Raw genomic sequence first — 14,921 nt, forward strand, 5'->3', positions numbered from 1 at the left:
TCACCCAACACCTTTTTAAGCAGAAGGGGGCAAATGCACCTGTAACAAGAGGGCACCAAATAGGTTTATATTCTACCAACTTGCCATTTACATCTAAGTCAACTGAAGGTTTTTAGCTTTTAAAAAGCCTATTTTAAAAGTATTGGGGTGCCTGGATGGCTCAGTCGGTTAAATGCCCAACTCTTGGTTTCGGCTCAGGTCATGATCTCATGGTTCATGGGTTCGGGCTCCATGTTGGGTTCTCTGCTGATGGTACGGAGCCTGCTTGGGATTCTCTCTCTCTCCCTTTCTCTCCACCCCTGCAACTCCACCCTGCCCCGCACTCACTTGCTCACTCTCTCTCAAAAGAAATAAATAAACTTAAAAAAAAAAAACCTTTAAAAATAAATCTTTTTTCCAAGTGGGCTTGTAGTACAAAAAGTGAAAACTAAGTTAAGCTGCCTATAATAAATTGGGAGCCATCATTACAGGAACAGCGTAGAATCCTACTGCTAGTGCCAAGGAGGGAATTGAAACACAGTCCTAATGAAAAAATATTAATAACCACGCTATCATCCTAATTGTCTCATTTAATGAAAGCCTCTTATGTGACCAAAACCAACCCTCCATATGGTTCTTTCAATGCAAATAGCAAAGCCATTCACACTGAACGGCAGTAATTGGGCACCACACAAGCATTTGTCTCATCTATCGAGCTCTCATCCCCAAACTTCAGCCTCAGTGGGTACTCAACAAACAGCAAAGCAGCTTTCAGGATAAAGCAAGTGGGTGTTTCCTTTTCCAAGAATAAGTAAAAGATGGACGCCATGATGAAACCTGTCTATTGCCCCCTGTGCCTTCAAAAAAAAAAAAAAAAAAAGGGAAATTGTCATGGGAAACCCACAAGGACAGGATACAGGCAATTAAAACTGACAAACCAACATGCTGAGTTCCATTCTGTCTTGCCCTCAGACTGGTGCATCAATTCTTTTAGGGCCATTAATCTGACGATGAAATTCTGAAATTCCTCTTGGGGATTCCTTCTGCCAGTTCTCTTACCTGGTTCTTGAAGGCGGAACGGCAAGGATCTTTCTTTCCTTCTTTGCCAAACATTTAAAGACCTGGAGCTCTCGGGGCCACCAGTGAGCTGCCCAACGAGATTCAGGCCAGTTGCAGACCCTGGTTTTGATTCTCCAGTTTCATTCCTGACAGGATGAAATTGTCTATGACAGTGTGTCATGTTTGGAAGTGAAAGGCCATGAAAACTACCAAATCAAATTTCTAGTTTTCTTTACATTGGGATATATCAAGGAAAAATGGGTCTCATTTAAACTGATTTTCCGCACTCGATAACCCTGAGCCATTTTAAGCATCCTGAGGGTGAAGGAGAATGAGCACCATTTGTTTCTAGAGGAAAGACCACTGCGCTAATGCCGGATGAGGGAAGAGTGAAATATTTACACTTCTCTCTTTATGGTAATACTCAATATGTGTTTCAATGACGCCTCACAAATCATTGAAAAGAAACTGTTAATCCCTAAAGGATACTCTAATGAATTGGGTTAAAATTCTTTGTAGAATTTAATTTTCTCAAATGATGAAAACATCATCTTCAGGCATACTGATGCTGCCAAGCTTTTTCAGTGCTGTTTGAGACCGCTCTTATGAACTGGGTTATTGAGGCTATAAAGGGGCCTTGGCATGGTCATCTTTTCTGAAAACTCTATTAGCAGAAAGGAGGAGAGCCTATTCCTTCAGGGCACCAGCACCAACTCGCCACTTGCCTAAGAAGGAATGCAGTGCCCTTATCACCAACCCCTGGGGCTACAGGGAGCATGGCTTTGGTTCTCTGGGAGGGACCTGAGAAGTTTCTTTTCCATATTGCCTTTAGGATGAACACCTGCCACTTATAAACCATATACAGCTTGTTCATGGCTACACTGGTCCCAGGTTGTCTGCTTCAGCTTCATATTAGTGGGCATCGTCATGAGTCATTGACCTCCGTGGAATGAAGCCCAAACTTCTACCACTTTGCTGTGTTGGGTCCTTCTGGCTTCACTGTAAGGACTCTTCACATTTCAGACCCTGCAGAAGTCTCCTGGGCCAGAATCAGAAAAATCTGATTTGGCTCACCATCTCTTGCCTCCAAGGACCTGTGTAATGCTATCCCCCTATATATTCACTTTCCTTGGAAGAGTCCTACAGGTGATTTTTTGGAAATGACAGCCTCACATCCATTTATTTTCATTATTTTTAATTTTTTTTTTTTTGAGAGAGAGAGCATGCACACAAGGGAGGGGCAGAGGGACACAGAGAATCTCAGGCTCCATGCTCAGCGCAGAACCTGATGCTGGGCTGGATCTCATGACCGTGAGACCATAACCTGAGTGGGTCTCAAGAGGTGGGTACTTAACCGACCGAGCCACCCAGGCGCCCCTCACATCCATTTTTATTACTCGAAGGTCAAGATGTGTTTGCTAGCCTCTAGCCTGCAGAACCAAGAAAGCTGAGTTTGGTTTCATCAAAGTAAATCCCAAACCACAGGAATGAGAACATCTAGTCTCAATGGTCACTGTGTGGCCATCCTCCGTGGCCTGCCTGTGAAGTAGGCATCCCGTATGGATTTTGTTCTCTTCTCCCCTCACCCCAAGTGGCAGCTGGCACTGTGACTGTTCTACTTGTAGTGAATTCTCAACAGTTATTCCAAGATAGATTAGGAAGCTGCTTTGCGACCTTCGTCTGTCCTTTTTCACTGCCCTCTGGCCATTTCACTGTTCCTGTGCATCCAATTAAACAGGTGGACAGAGGAATAAAAAGAGATGACCTCAATATGAGAAGATTCTGTTTCTCATTAGATGTCCTGGTGGAAAAACTAGTTATATAGCACTGCTTATCAGCCATGAGGTTTGAGGAATTTCATTTGCTCACAATGGCTACACCGTTACCCATGAACGTTAACATTCCAGATGAACAATTCTAACCTCTGCATGAGAAATATGTTTTAGTTGACCCTTGAAAAATGTGGGGAGTTAGTCGCCCCCCCAGTCAAAAATCCAGTATAACTTTTGACTCCCCTAAAACTCAACTACCAATAGCCTACTGTAGACGAGAAGCCTTACTGATAACATATAAACAGTGAGTTAACACATACTTTGAATGTTAACGTTCATTAGACTATTCTTATAATGAAGTCAGCTAGAGAAAAGAAAACGTTATTAAGAAAATCCTAAGGAAGAGAAAATACATTCATAGCACTAGACTGTATTTCCTGAAAAATCCTATATAAGCAGGCCTGCGCAGTTCAAGGGTTCAACTGTGTTGTTCAAGATTCAGCTGTGTACTACTATGAAAAACCGTTAATAAGGTGTAATTATGTGCTTCTCTCCATCTTGGCACCCTTTCTTCCATCTCGCCTGCCTCCTCTCCGCTCACACTCTCGTGTCTCCTGCACTTTATCCAGCATCTGTTCCCATAGCAACATGGTCAAGCTGGCTATGTTTTCACAAGAGTTTCTGGAATATGAAAATCATGAGGCCTTAAAGACGAATGATCTAATGGTAGAATTTCAGCTACTGCCGCAGAGCTGAGGGAAAAGACAGGAATCCTCCCTCACATCAGCCGTGCAAACTGTCTTCCTTTGAGACCCATTCTTATTCCTGTCAAGTCTGTTCATTAGGAAGGAAGTTTTTGAGGTCAAATATGGTTAGTATCCGATGAAGAAGTTCATGTCCTTCATTCAAGGAAGGATTACTGAGTTTCCCCTAAGTAGACAGTATGGTCTTGGTGGGTTTAACTGTAACTTATAAAAAAAAAAAAAAAGTGTGGTTACAGGGGTATCTGGGTGGCTCAGTCGGTTGAACATCTGATTTTGGTTCAGGTCATGATGTCATGGTTCGTGGGTTTGAGCCCCACGCAGAGCCTGCTTCGGATTCTCTGTCTCCCTCTCCCTCTCTCTCTGCCCCTCCCCCACTCGTGCATGCTCTTGCTCACTGTCTAATATCTTTAAAAAATTTTTAAAAAGCATTGTGACAATACAAAGTGCTACCGAAGTTTAGACACAGGAGGATACTTCTGGCTGAAGCAGCTAGTTTCCGATACTAATCTGTTCGGCATCTGTTCAGCGATTCTGCCCACCGTCTACTTCCTTTCCTGTGACCAATTCTCCATTTCACCGCGCTACCCACCTAGCCATCCCAGGGGGCCAAGAGCCCTGAAGCACAGGGTTACTGCAGCTGAACGTAGAGAACAAATGTGCCACCTCAGCTTTGAAATGCAGCGAGTATGGACCCTGAGTAATCGTCAAAGTTTGCTCACAGAATCTGTAATTGCAACTTTTATCTCTGACATTCTTTGCTCGGCGGTGTGGCTTATTTAGCGTGATCCGTATGCCAGGCAAGTCGCAAGGCCACCTGTGTTGCTGCCTCACAGCACACACTACTGACATTTCTCCCATTCTCGGCGATTGCTAAGCCTTTCACTTTATATTCCCAGTCTTCCCCCCCACCCCCCATTCAGATCAAAGTAGAAACTTGTTTGGCAAAAAGGCAGATTATCATCAGTGACATTTGCATTTTAGCAAAAGGAGGGTACAAGAGCATTTTCACTGGCAATAAAATAAAAGCGGATGTCTCCTTCCTCTCCCTTTGAAAACTTTTCTTTCATGATTTGAGGGCGACTGCTTTGCTAGCTTTTCGATACTTCTGGAAGCTGAAAGGAGGGGGAGAGTCAGGTAAAAAGTGCTGTCACAAGATCAAGGACGGTGAATTCTCTAACAGAAAGTCTGTGCGCTATGGGACAGCTCTCAGTAATACTGGCACATATTGACAATGTCAGATTTTTGTGTTTTAACACACGTTAATGATCAGTTCCATGCTATATTGTTTGCAACCCTAAGAGAGGCCAGTGACTTGGCATTATGCAGCAGGAAGTTGTGACAAATGACATCTGAATATCCCGTTCCTCTGTGTCACGTAGATTTCTTCCCATGTAGGAGAAGATACATTTTTTGGTATAATAATGAAAACCTAAAAGGAACTTGACGATTTCTGCAAAGTGAGAATGAGCTAATAACATGGTACAAGGTGATTTTCAGTAGTCTTTTCTTTATTCTGCTTCTGTGAATATGTTGGTGGCCTTTCTGCTGGAACCAACCAGTCTGCAGAAAAAGATTCTATGCTGTGTCTGCCCCCTCTCGCTCCCCTCAGACTTGGTTGCTGAGCTGACTGAGCTGAGAAGCCTCATCTCCAGGTGTCACTCTGACTGAAGCGACAGGGTCCTATAGAAGTTTTACTAAATGAGAGCAGATTTACTTAAATAAGAGGTGAGCAAACTCCGTTAGGTTGCCTGTTTTTATAAATGAAGTTTGTTAGACAAATCGGCATAGCTGTGTTGCACGTATTTTCTCTGGCTGATTCTCACTGCAGAAGCAGAGCCAAACGGTGCTGAGTAATTACAACAGACCCTATATGGCCTAAACTATTTGCTCTCTGGTTCTTTAACAGAATAAAATTTTGCTGATTCTCAATTTAAACCATTCTCATTCCATAGTTAGACCAATTTTTGGAAGGTTAAGCTTGAGAGTAAAGAGGTAGGCAGGACATGCCATTCACTGAAGTTGAATATATTCACCAAAGAAGATGTAAAGATAGTAAATTATATCGACCCATGCCATCCTAATTTGCTATTAGTGAAAACTGCAAAAAGTGACACTGATTGAAAACCAACCTTTTCTGGTCACCGTGTTAGAAACTTTCCATAAAGTAGGCTATTTGTATTCCTTATGTCAAGGAAATTTATTATTTTTTAATGTTTATTTATTTTTGAGAGAGAGAGCAAGACAGAGTGTGAGCAGGGGAGGGTCAGAGAGAGGCAGACACAGAATCCGAAGCAGATTCCAGGCTCCGAGCGGTCAGCACAGAGCCCAACGCGGGACTCGAACTCACGGACCGCGAGATCATGACCTGAGCTGAAGTTGGACGCCCAACTGACTGAGCCACCCAGGTACCCCTATGTCAAGGAAATTTAGGCTTTCCTGGAGAAGGGCTCTTAGGGCATACCCAAAGCAAGGAAACAGGCACACCCGGTGTTCACACTGGATGATCCTGGACACCGGAGGGGCAGTGCCCCTGTGCGGCCACTTCCTGCTCATTAGAGCCCAGACACAAAAGGTTGTTTACCTCAGTCTCCCATTTTGAAATGCATTTTCCCTACTGTGGAAGGGCCCAGACTGATGACTTTGGGGCACTCCCTGTACCTCTCGTAGGTATCCTATAAGTGTAGAATAACATGAAATGGAACATGTGCATATTCAGCAAACGAATGACAGCATCATAGATATTTTGTGGCAATTATTTTCATGTGAATGGTGAATTAAAAGTCATCAATTCTCGGGGTGCCTGGGTGGATCAGTCGGTTAAGCATCTGACTCTTGATTTCAGCTCAGCTAGTGATCTCATGGTTCATGAGTTCGAGCCCTGCATCGGGCTCTGTGCTGACAGCGCGGAGCCTGCTTGGGATTCTCTGTCTCCCTCTCTCTCTGCCTCTCCCCTCTTCGTGCTCGCTCTCCTTTTCTCAATATAAAAAATACAAACCTTAAAATTATATATATCAAAATTAAGAAAGCAAAAATCATCAACTCTTATGTTCAGCATGGATTAGGGAATTGATATAGTTCAAACTGTATGATCTGCATTTGCAGAAAAAGGAACAGGGCTGCTAAGCGGTGTGCTTTGGCAGATTGGTACAGGTTATAGAACCAGGGATACCCTGCGGGTCCAAGGCCCACGCCCCCCCTTTTCTTCTTTGTGAACCAAATTCTGTTCTCTGGGCTGGTTTTTCATTCTTGTCCCTGTGTTGATCAGAAAGTGAGCTTGACATAGTCATGGTGTGCATGGGTTATAAGTGCGACATCTCCTCCTTTGTCAAAATTGCTGGGAAATATTCAACCTAATTTTTTTCTTCCCTGTACATTCATACGTTTCTGTATTCTTTCATTTTCAATATACGCCTTTCAAGAATGTATCTATTCTTTCCGGGCTTGCCTGTCTCTGCAAATTCCGTTTTCTTTTAGCAGCAATGCCTCCTCTCTTGATTTTCCTCTCTCAGCCTGACTGCTTTCTAGTTGGGTCCTCCCTTCTTGGATTCTGGATCCCTTTTAAACTGGGGAGTGGCACTCTATCATTTCTTGGCAGACACCTACCTCCCTTTCAGAGAAGAAAGTCAGGTAGGATGGCTGTGAAAATAAAGAACAAACCATGGAAATGACAGAGCAAGCCAAACAGTAAGAAAGGAAGGCTTTGTCTCAAAAGAAAAAAAAAAAAAAGTACCAGAGAAAAAGAGAAAGAAGATGGTTCTGGCAAAACTTGGTCTGTTTTCTATTCATTCTGGGGCCGGAGGGGCGGTGGGGGGAGAGAGGAGTGATTGGGGAGAGAGAGAGGTATTGCCCTCTCCCTGTTGGTTATCTTTCAAGCTGAGCCAAAGCTGCCCGCCCATCAGTGCTCATAGGAATGGCATCACTCTTGCTCCTTCTCATCGCAACTAATAAAGCCCTACTCTCTACTGCTCTGCTGTCACCCACAAGGTTAGCACAGAGTCGAGGGTCTGGTGAAGCAGCAGGCCACATTCACGTGCCTGGGCAACCTGCTTGTTTTAAGACCTCTGCCTTCCAATCTGGGAGCTATCATCCTCAAACGTTTAATACTGAGGCACCCGCTTTTCAGGCTGACATGTCCCCGTTAAGGGTTACGTACGTAACGCTTAAGGTGACCTGATGATGGGAGGTGTGAGAAGCTTTCTTTGTTTCTAGACCACTGGTTCAAGACTGTGCTGGGATCTCCCACAAGCACCAAGAAGACAGAGTCTGTACCCCATGTGGGTGGCCCAGTTAGCCAACCTAAAGACGGGACCAGGACCAAAGTTAAGACTTTTCTATTGTGTCCCTCAAGGCAGAGTGGGTGGAAGGAAATGCCACACAGTGTCCTGTTCTTGTTCTTTCCCCACATATGAAGGTAGGCCTCACATGAAATACGACCAGAGGAATCTACAAATATATCAGGGCCTGGAAACCGCATGGATACACCCAACCCACTTTGTTTTTCAAAACTCTCAGTGACATCCTCTTTCAGAAGTTGCCCCCGATTACCTGTTGATGCTGTTTTTCTGTGCTAACATCTGCCAGTCCTTGCCTTTGGCATTAGGGGTATCGAATGTAGCACAAATCCGCTGTCTGATGGAGTAGGGAATTTTGAAGGCTTTGGGGCCAGTCTGTGCAGGGAAAGTGCTGTCCTCTTGTGCAAAGAAAGTGATGGTTTCTCTTTCGCTCTACAAACAAAGAAAGCATGGTCAGGTCTGAATGGAAGCATGGCTGATCGACACCGTTATTTTTTTATGAAAATCTATGCACAAAACGCTTGCCTATAGTGATGGGCTCTATAAAATACACTGACACGTTCCCCTTTCTTCTAAAACTGTAAATAACTTCTCTAGTAGCCTGGTGAATCACGTACTGGAGATTTACAATGTGGCTTCCAATCAGGGGAGTCATAATCATCAGCGTTCTACATCCAAAGAGATGTCAGGTGACAGCAGAATTAAACCTTTTTTCTTTTCTTTTTTTCCTTTGTCTCTCAGAGATATATCTAGAATCAGTAGGAAGAAGCCCCCAAGTGACAGATTTTAATTCAATGTAAGGAATGACTCTTTGACAGAGCTGACCTAAGATGAACGGGCTAATCAAAGGAGCTAGCTGGGCAGGTACCTGTCACGAAAGCTACAAAGGGGAACTGATTGTATATTGATCATCTCAAAGTTTGTGTTGCCCCGTCTGAGTCGAGAAGTGTGTGATTCCATAGTAAATATTTTGGTCTTGTTTCAGAATGACATTGCTTTGGTAATACGTGGTCAGTGATGAGGTCTAGACTAGCCTGAGGACTGGTGCCGACTGGAAAGCTTCTGCCTGCTGTCTGCCCAACCCGCTTCTGATTTAGAGCTCTCTGATGAGGATTGGTTATTTCCATACATACCAGCAATCATATCCAACATGAGACCATGCAGACATCCAGCAGATTGCAATAGCTGCTGATAAATTTATATGAACCAACAGAATTTTAAAACCTGAAAAGTATCTAACTGAATCATGCCTGTGATTATGATGTGTTACAAGACACAAGGGATTCTACAGATGTAATTAAGGTCTCTAATCAGTTGACTACGTCCTGAGCAAGAGGTATTTTTTTCTGGGTGGGCCTGACCTAATCAGGTGGCCCTTAGAAGAGAGAAGAAGCAGCTCTTATCTGGAGGCATCTCTCCTGCTGGCCTGGAGGAAAGCAAATAGTCAGGCTGTGAAATGCCTATAGAGTAGGACATGGGGCGAGGACCTGAGGGCACCCCCTAGAAGCTGAGAGTGACCCCAGTCCAATAGCCGGCAAGAAAGCGTGTACCTCATTCCTGACAGCTTCCTGGAGGAGACATTTGGGTTGGCCTTGAAGGATGAGTAGTCATTGATTGAAAAAAAATTGAGTGGGTAACTAGTTATTTTAGGCAAAATGAGTGATTCTTTTCTGATATGTTGGACGGTTATAAAATGAACCAACTCAGGCTTCTTACTGAACAAAAGAGGTTATGAGGAACATCATTTTGAATCATGGTTTGTAAAATTTCTTTTAGCCTTTAAAAATGTAAATCAAGTAAAAATAGTTTCCTTAAATTTCCTGACTGAAGGCAGGCTGATGTCCTTAAAAAAGATGGTAGAAACTAGAGAGGAAAAAAAAAAAAGGATTCTATGCAAGATAACATGGTAGCTGTCACTGGGAAAGGGCATCAAACAGTGTTAACATGTGAAAATGTGGCTTGCCAATGAAAACTGAAAACACTGTATGTGTCCATGACAAAGGACTGCAATAGAATGGGCTTTGGGGAGCTTTTATGGCCTCATTGAGTTGATCAAGCTGACCAAGCTCTGACGTTACTGTTGGCAGGGGAAAGGCCACCCTGATACATAGTCTTCAGGACAGAAGTGGTTATGACTTCAAAGCGAAAAAATGTTACAGAAGACTGACTCTTCAGGCTTTTTTCTCTTTCCTACACTTTAATAAGTGGGCCCCCCTTTCTCTCGTAAAGTTTCCAAATTTCAATATTTGCCATGCACAAGGATGACACTTTATGTAACATTTACGGTGCATTCTAAAAGACATCTGGGCCACGTAATAAGAATCCTGTAGATACATCACATTTTCTGATTGTTTAAATTAAATATGCAAAGGAACAGCAGATTTCCATGCTCTGCACATCTGAGATAAGCGGCTGCTACTTGGCTAGCTGGGGAGTTGTAAATCAACGAGAAATTCCAAGTATTATGTCTATTTTGTAACAGAAAAATCATCCCCAACCTTCCCACTTTTGGAAGAAAGATAAGAGAATTGCTTGAAGGGAAAATTGTAAGTTCCCATATAAGTTCTTTCTCTCCCCAAAATGGTATTCTTCAATATTATTACATCAATAAGGAAGGATGTAGTAAATTACTTAGCGATTCCTTCCTTCTCTTCACATTTAGTAAAATTATTTTGCTCCAGTCCCCAATTTTTAGACCGGTGATACTGTTGCTTTTATAGACTAATCAGTTGGTGATCATTGTTAGGTAATTCAGTGAGGTTACATTTAAAGAAAATCAACCTGCTTCTACAGATTGACCCAATAATGGGCACTCTAAAGAACAGAAAAAAAATACATTATCTTGATCACTGAAATAATTTTTAAGTCTGAGAATGGCATGAATGATTATATTCATGTGGAAAGCCATTTACATGAGAGGCATGGAAGAATATGATGGATATGAGGCTGAACACTAAGAACCACAGGCCTTCAAAGAGGATAATCATTGCGCTGATTTAGATATTTAAAATAAATATTTTACAGATAATGATACACGTATATACGTATCTCTTTTACCTCTCCTGTTAAAATACCTCCATTGTTAAACCCATGAAACAGACACTAGGACATCCATTAAAGTTAGGAAGGAGCTAAGGGCCCTGTGCTTAAATATGCAGGGATTTGTTTTGGGGGATGAAGGGCAGATAATTAAAAAAAAAAAATTCAGGTATCTATTGAAAGCTTCAAAATATTTATTTCCTTATTATTGTTAATATTGCTATTTTTAATCAACAAAACCCTAGTTACTAGTTTCTTAAAAGCACCTAATCACTAGCTTATTAAAAGCACCTTTGGCCTAGAGGTTATAAAACATGCACTTTAACACCTGATCTATTATTCCCACTTCCCCGATCGACAGAGGGTCATGTCTAGAATGTATCTTGTCTCCACCGTAGGTAATCCCGATTTTGTAGCGCTTTATGTATCTTCTTTTTTTCTGGGACCATCTGTCACAAAAATCCAAGACATTTTTAAGGAGAAGGGGATGCTTTGTATTCAACTGGATCTTTTACCAGACGTATGCTTCTGCCAAGAGTGAAACAATTCTAGGGTTGGAAGGATCATGAGTGATCGTTCGCTCAAGACCCTTCTTTGCAGGAGGACTGCCATGTGATAAATCTATTCTGTTCTTGAAGACTTATCAAATGATCACTTATTCCAGCCCATGCCATCCTTCTACAGTCTTGAGGAAAGAACTTCCCAATTTTCACCTACTTGCATACTTAAAGATAAAATTTTAATGGTGTCATTTTTGTCACTAGTGCCTAAGGCCACTAAAACAAAGGCTTACGTTATGGACAAGGCCCACACTCAGGACTGCTAAATTAGACTTCCTTGAATGAGATCCTGAAGTAGTCTAGTATGGAAATCCAGACTTTGACCTTGAAGGCCGGTATCTCCGTTGGGAACTCTGGCTCCCCACTATTCATTTTATCATCTTGGACAAGAAGGTTGACCTCTCTGAGAATGTTACATCATGTCAAATTGTGATAGTATGGTATTTAATCCACACAGAGTTAGGGTGGTTATATGTGAAAGCACATGAAATGGTACCTGACATACAGCAGCTTTCAAAAGTTCTTAATTTTCTTCTGACACAGAAAATAACAGATTTGCCTAAGAACTATGGTTTATTACAAAGAGATGGGGATGTGCTGGGCCAAATGCAAGCAGTAACACTTGAAGTGATTAATAATGTGATCCTTCCAGGACCAAAAGGGTGATAAAGCTTCTAAAAGGCATATACAGAACGGATGGTGGTAGCCCAACGGTGACTAAGTATTTTTCTGAGGCTGGCCTCTTATTATCAAGAGATACTGCGATGTCGTCTTTTTCAAGGCATTGCAAAGTGATTGTAAGCTTGCGAAGCATTAGACAAGGAGATGGAGAGTAAAGGGCATGATTGTGTTTATTAGCTCACTTTCCTTCCATGCACTTTGCACTCCAAAAATTTGTTTAAGCAAGGAGCAGAGGTACCATGATGTATGGAGCCTTTCACATTCCTTTTACATAAAGATTTCCTTTAATAGCAGAGGTTGGTCTGCAATATTGTGAGCGCCTTAAAGAATAAAAGCCCCTTAAACGTGGAATTGTTTCATTGACCTGTGAATAGACGTTTAGGGCAATTTGCACCAGAGGCATCTTCATGTCCTGTCTTTTCACACTTGCTTCTGAATACGAGAAGGAAAATCTGCTTGGGCTTTCCTTTTGTGTTTATGTTAAAACTTTCCTAAAATTTTTCATTTTACTTTGAAATGTATTATGTTCAAGATGCCATGACTGTTCAAGAAAGAGACTCTAAAAATATCCTACCCTACCTTTCTGGATCTACCTTTCCCATCAAAACTGCTTTAGCACATAATGCTAATTGGCAATAATGAATGCAAATACTGTACAAACATGTCAGTTAAGACAGCTATCAATTTTGAGGTGCAATCCTTTGGAAAGCCATCCACTCTTCAGAAAACCTATTTGGGGAATTAGTAAGACTCATCTTGCGTAAACAATGAATTAAAATGAGAATGGAGAGAAGTGATGATTTTGTAAGGCTACGAAATTGAGTTGTACGTATATAAAACTTATTACGCCTTTTGCCAAGCCCGAATGAATAAATATATATTATGTATATATTTATACATATCTGTGTCTGTACACACACACACATATGTACATATTCTACTGCTGAACAATAGAATGTGCTCGTCTCCACTAGCCAGGGATTATCTTAAGAGTTGCTCAGAAAAGCATTCCGTGTCTCCCTTCATTCTGCCTCTCAGCTACTCTCTCCCTCTCCCCTCAAACAACCATTCAGGAGGGAATGCCGGTGTTTACTCTAGAAGCCCAAGTCTACAGCCACGAAGCCATTCAGTGATTTAGGTAAATCAGAGCCGTGGCAGATATCAGGTGTCTTTGTGCAAAAACTCCCAAGTGAATGCCCCCCTGACTCCCATTCTAACTCTGCCCTTCAATAGTGACACGACCTTGGACAATACCCTTTCCCTCTCTGCAGTTCCATTGCCTTACTTTGTAGAAAGAAACTTCTATCGACTCTGTCGTATGTTATAGCATCGATGAATCTAGATTTAATGGAAATGGGGCTCTGCAGAACCCTGAACCTGGAGGATGTGAGAAACTGTAAGGCAGTAGGGAACCAATCCCCTGAAGATGACTTCTGGAAGACTAGTGAGAACCAGCAGAAAAACCACCCAGTGGTGACCTTGCGCTTCTTCATGGTATGTATCTGCCATAACGTACCATCAGCCAATGATGACTCTCTGGTCCAAGCCTGCAGTGGACGATTAGATTGTTTGTGGTTTTGTGTATAAAAAGCCCTGTACCAGTTCTTTCCCCAAAAGTGTCTCCACAGAGCCGAAGCTCTGACGCGTTGAGTTGTTTCGCCCATCGGGGAGCTCAGCTCACTCCTGAGCCTGAGAAAAAGTTTATTTGCCCTGGTCGGTAATGAGGATTAAGAGCGAGTGCATTTGGAAGCTCTTTTACAACCTATGTAGCATGATTGAAACAGGCGCATTAATCTTACTGTCCTTTAGAAATGGAGTCAAGTGGTCGTGCAGACCGAGGACTCACCTCTAGGATTGATGTTTGCACTTGGAGGATCTGTTCATGGCCTTTGAGCTGCCGGATGCAGATTTTGCAGGACAGCTGGGTGGTGGTGGGTGTGTAGCGCTCCAGGGAGAAGGCACAGTGCAGGGGCTGTTGGTTACTGCACCACACGCGGGAGAACGGTACCTCCTGCGGGGAAAGGGGGGGAAGAAGAGGCGTGTGGCGTGCAGAGCCCGGCCGAGATGGCTGGCGAATAGGAGAGACTTAAGAGCGATAATTATGAGGATGATGACAGTGATTGCAGCAGAGATAATTGCCTAAGCGACTTTGGTGGAATTGTTGTAGAAATAATGTTCCAGCATATGCCAAGCAGCACAAAAAGTAATTAATGTCAATTCCAATTGATAACATTTGAATTCCAAAACCACAGCGCAAGCACTCAGATTTCATTTGGTGACACACACAATGAGAATACTATCAAAAATTAATCCTCATGTTTTTCCACTAAAAAAAAAGAAAAAAAAAAGAAAACATTCTTTAGAAGACTCCAGTGGTCCGTCCTTCTCCCTAAGCCTGGAGTAGGATGATAGCTTTTCACTTTAATGAACATTATACTAAAGAACAGACCGATCAGAACTTACCCCAACACCACAAACTCATACAACTGTATAAACAGGCCACAATACTGTTAATGTAACCAGCAAAAGAATTTCACCCAATGCCAATCACATACACACAGACACACATCCCAGAGAGAGACACAAACACACTGGGCTGCCCACAGCAGTCTTGTTTGCCAACTCCTCATTCACACAACTCAACTGCCAACAATTATGTGTATAGTGCCCGCTAATGACCAGACGCTGTAGAAGATAAACAGTAAAAAACGAGGTTCATTCTCTACTGTCATGGGACCTACAGATAATTGAGTGTGGCAAAAGCAATTTTTACTA

General features: G+C 42.5%; 1 protein-coding gene across 13 annotated transcripts in view; it reads right to left on the reverse strand.

Moving 5' to 3' along the window:
* Positions 1-14,921, reverse strand: part of UNC5D (unc-5 netrin receptor D) — a 554,486-nt gene that overhangs the window by 11,948 nt on the left and 527,617 nt on the right. For 12 of the 13 annotated variants that reach the window (XM_047857031.1, XM_047857032.1, XM_047857030.1 and 9 more), the window contains 2 exons: positions 13,993-14,157; positions 8,120-8,298 (listed from right to left, as the gene is read on the reverse strand). In XM_047857031.1, coding sequence (XP_047712987.1) covers positions 8,120-8,298; positions 13,993-14,157 — 344 coding nt within the window. The remainder of the gene's footprint in view (positions 1-8,119; positions 8,299-13,992; positions 14,158-14,921) is intronic. The other variant, XM_047857029.1, reaches the window with a different exon arrangement.

The sequence above is a fragment of the Prionailurus viverrinus genome, chromosome B1, assembly GCF_022837055.1.
Source record: "Prionailurus viverrinus isolate Anna chromosome B1, UM_Priviv_1.0, whole genome shotgun sequence".
In the NCBI taxonomy this organism is placed as follows: domain Eukaryota; kingdom Metazoa; phylum Chordata; class Mammalia; order Carnivora; family Felidae; genus Prionailurus; species Prionailurus viverrinus.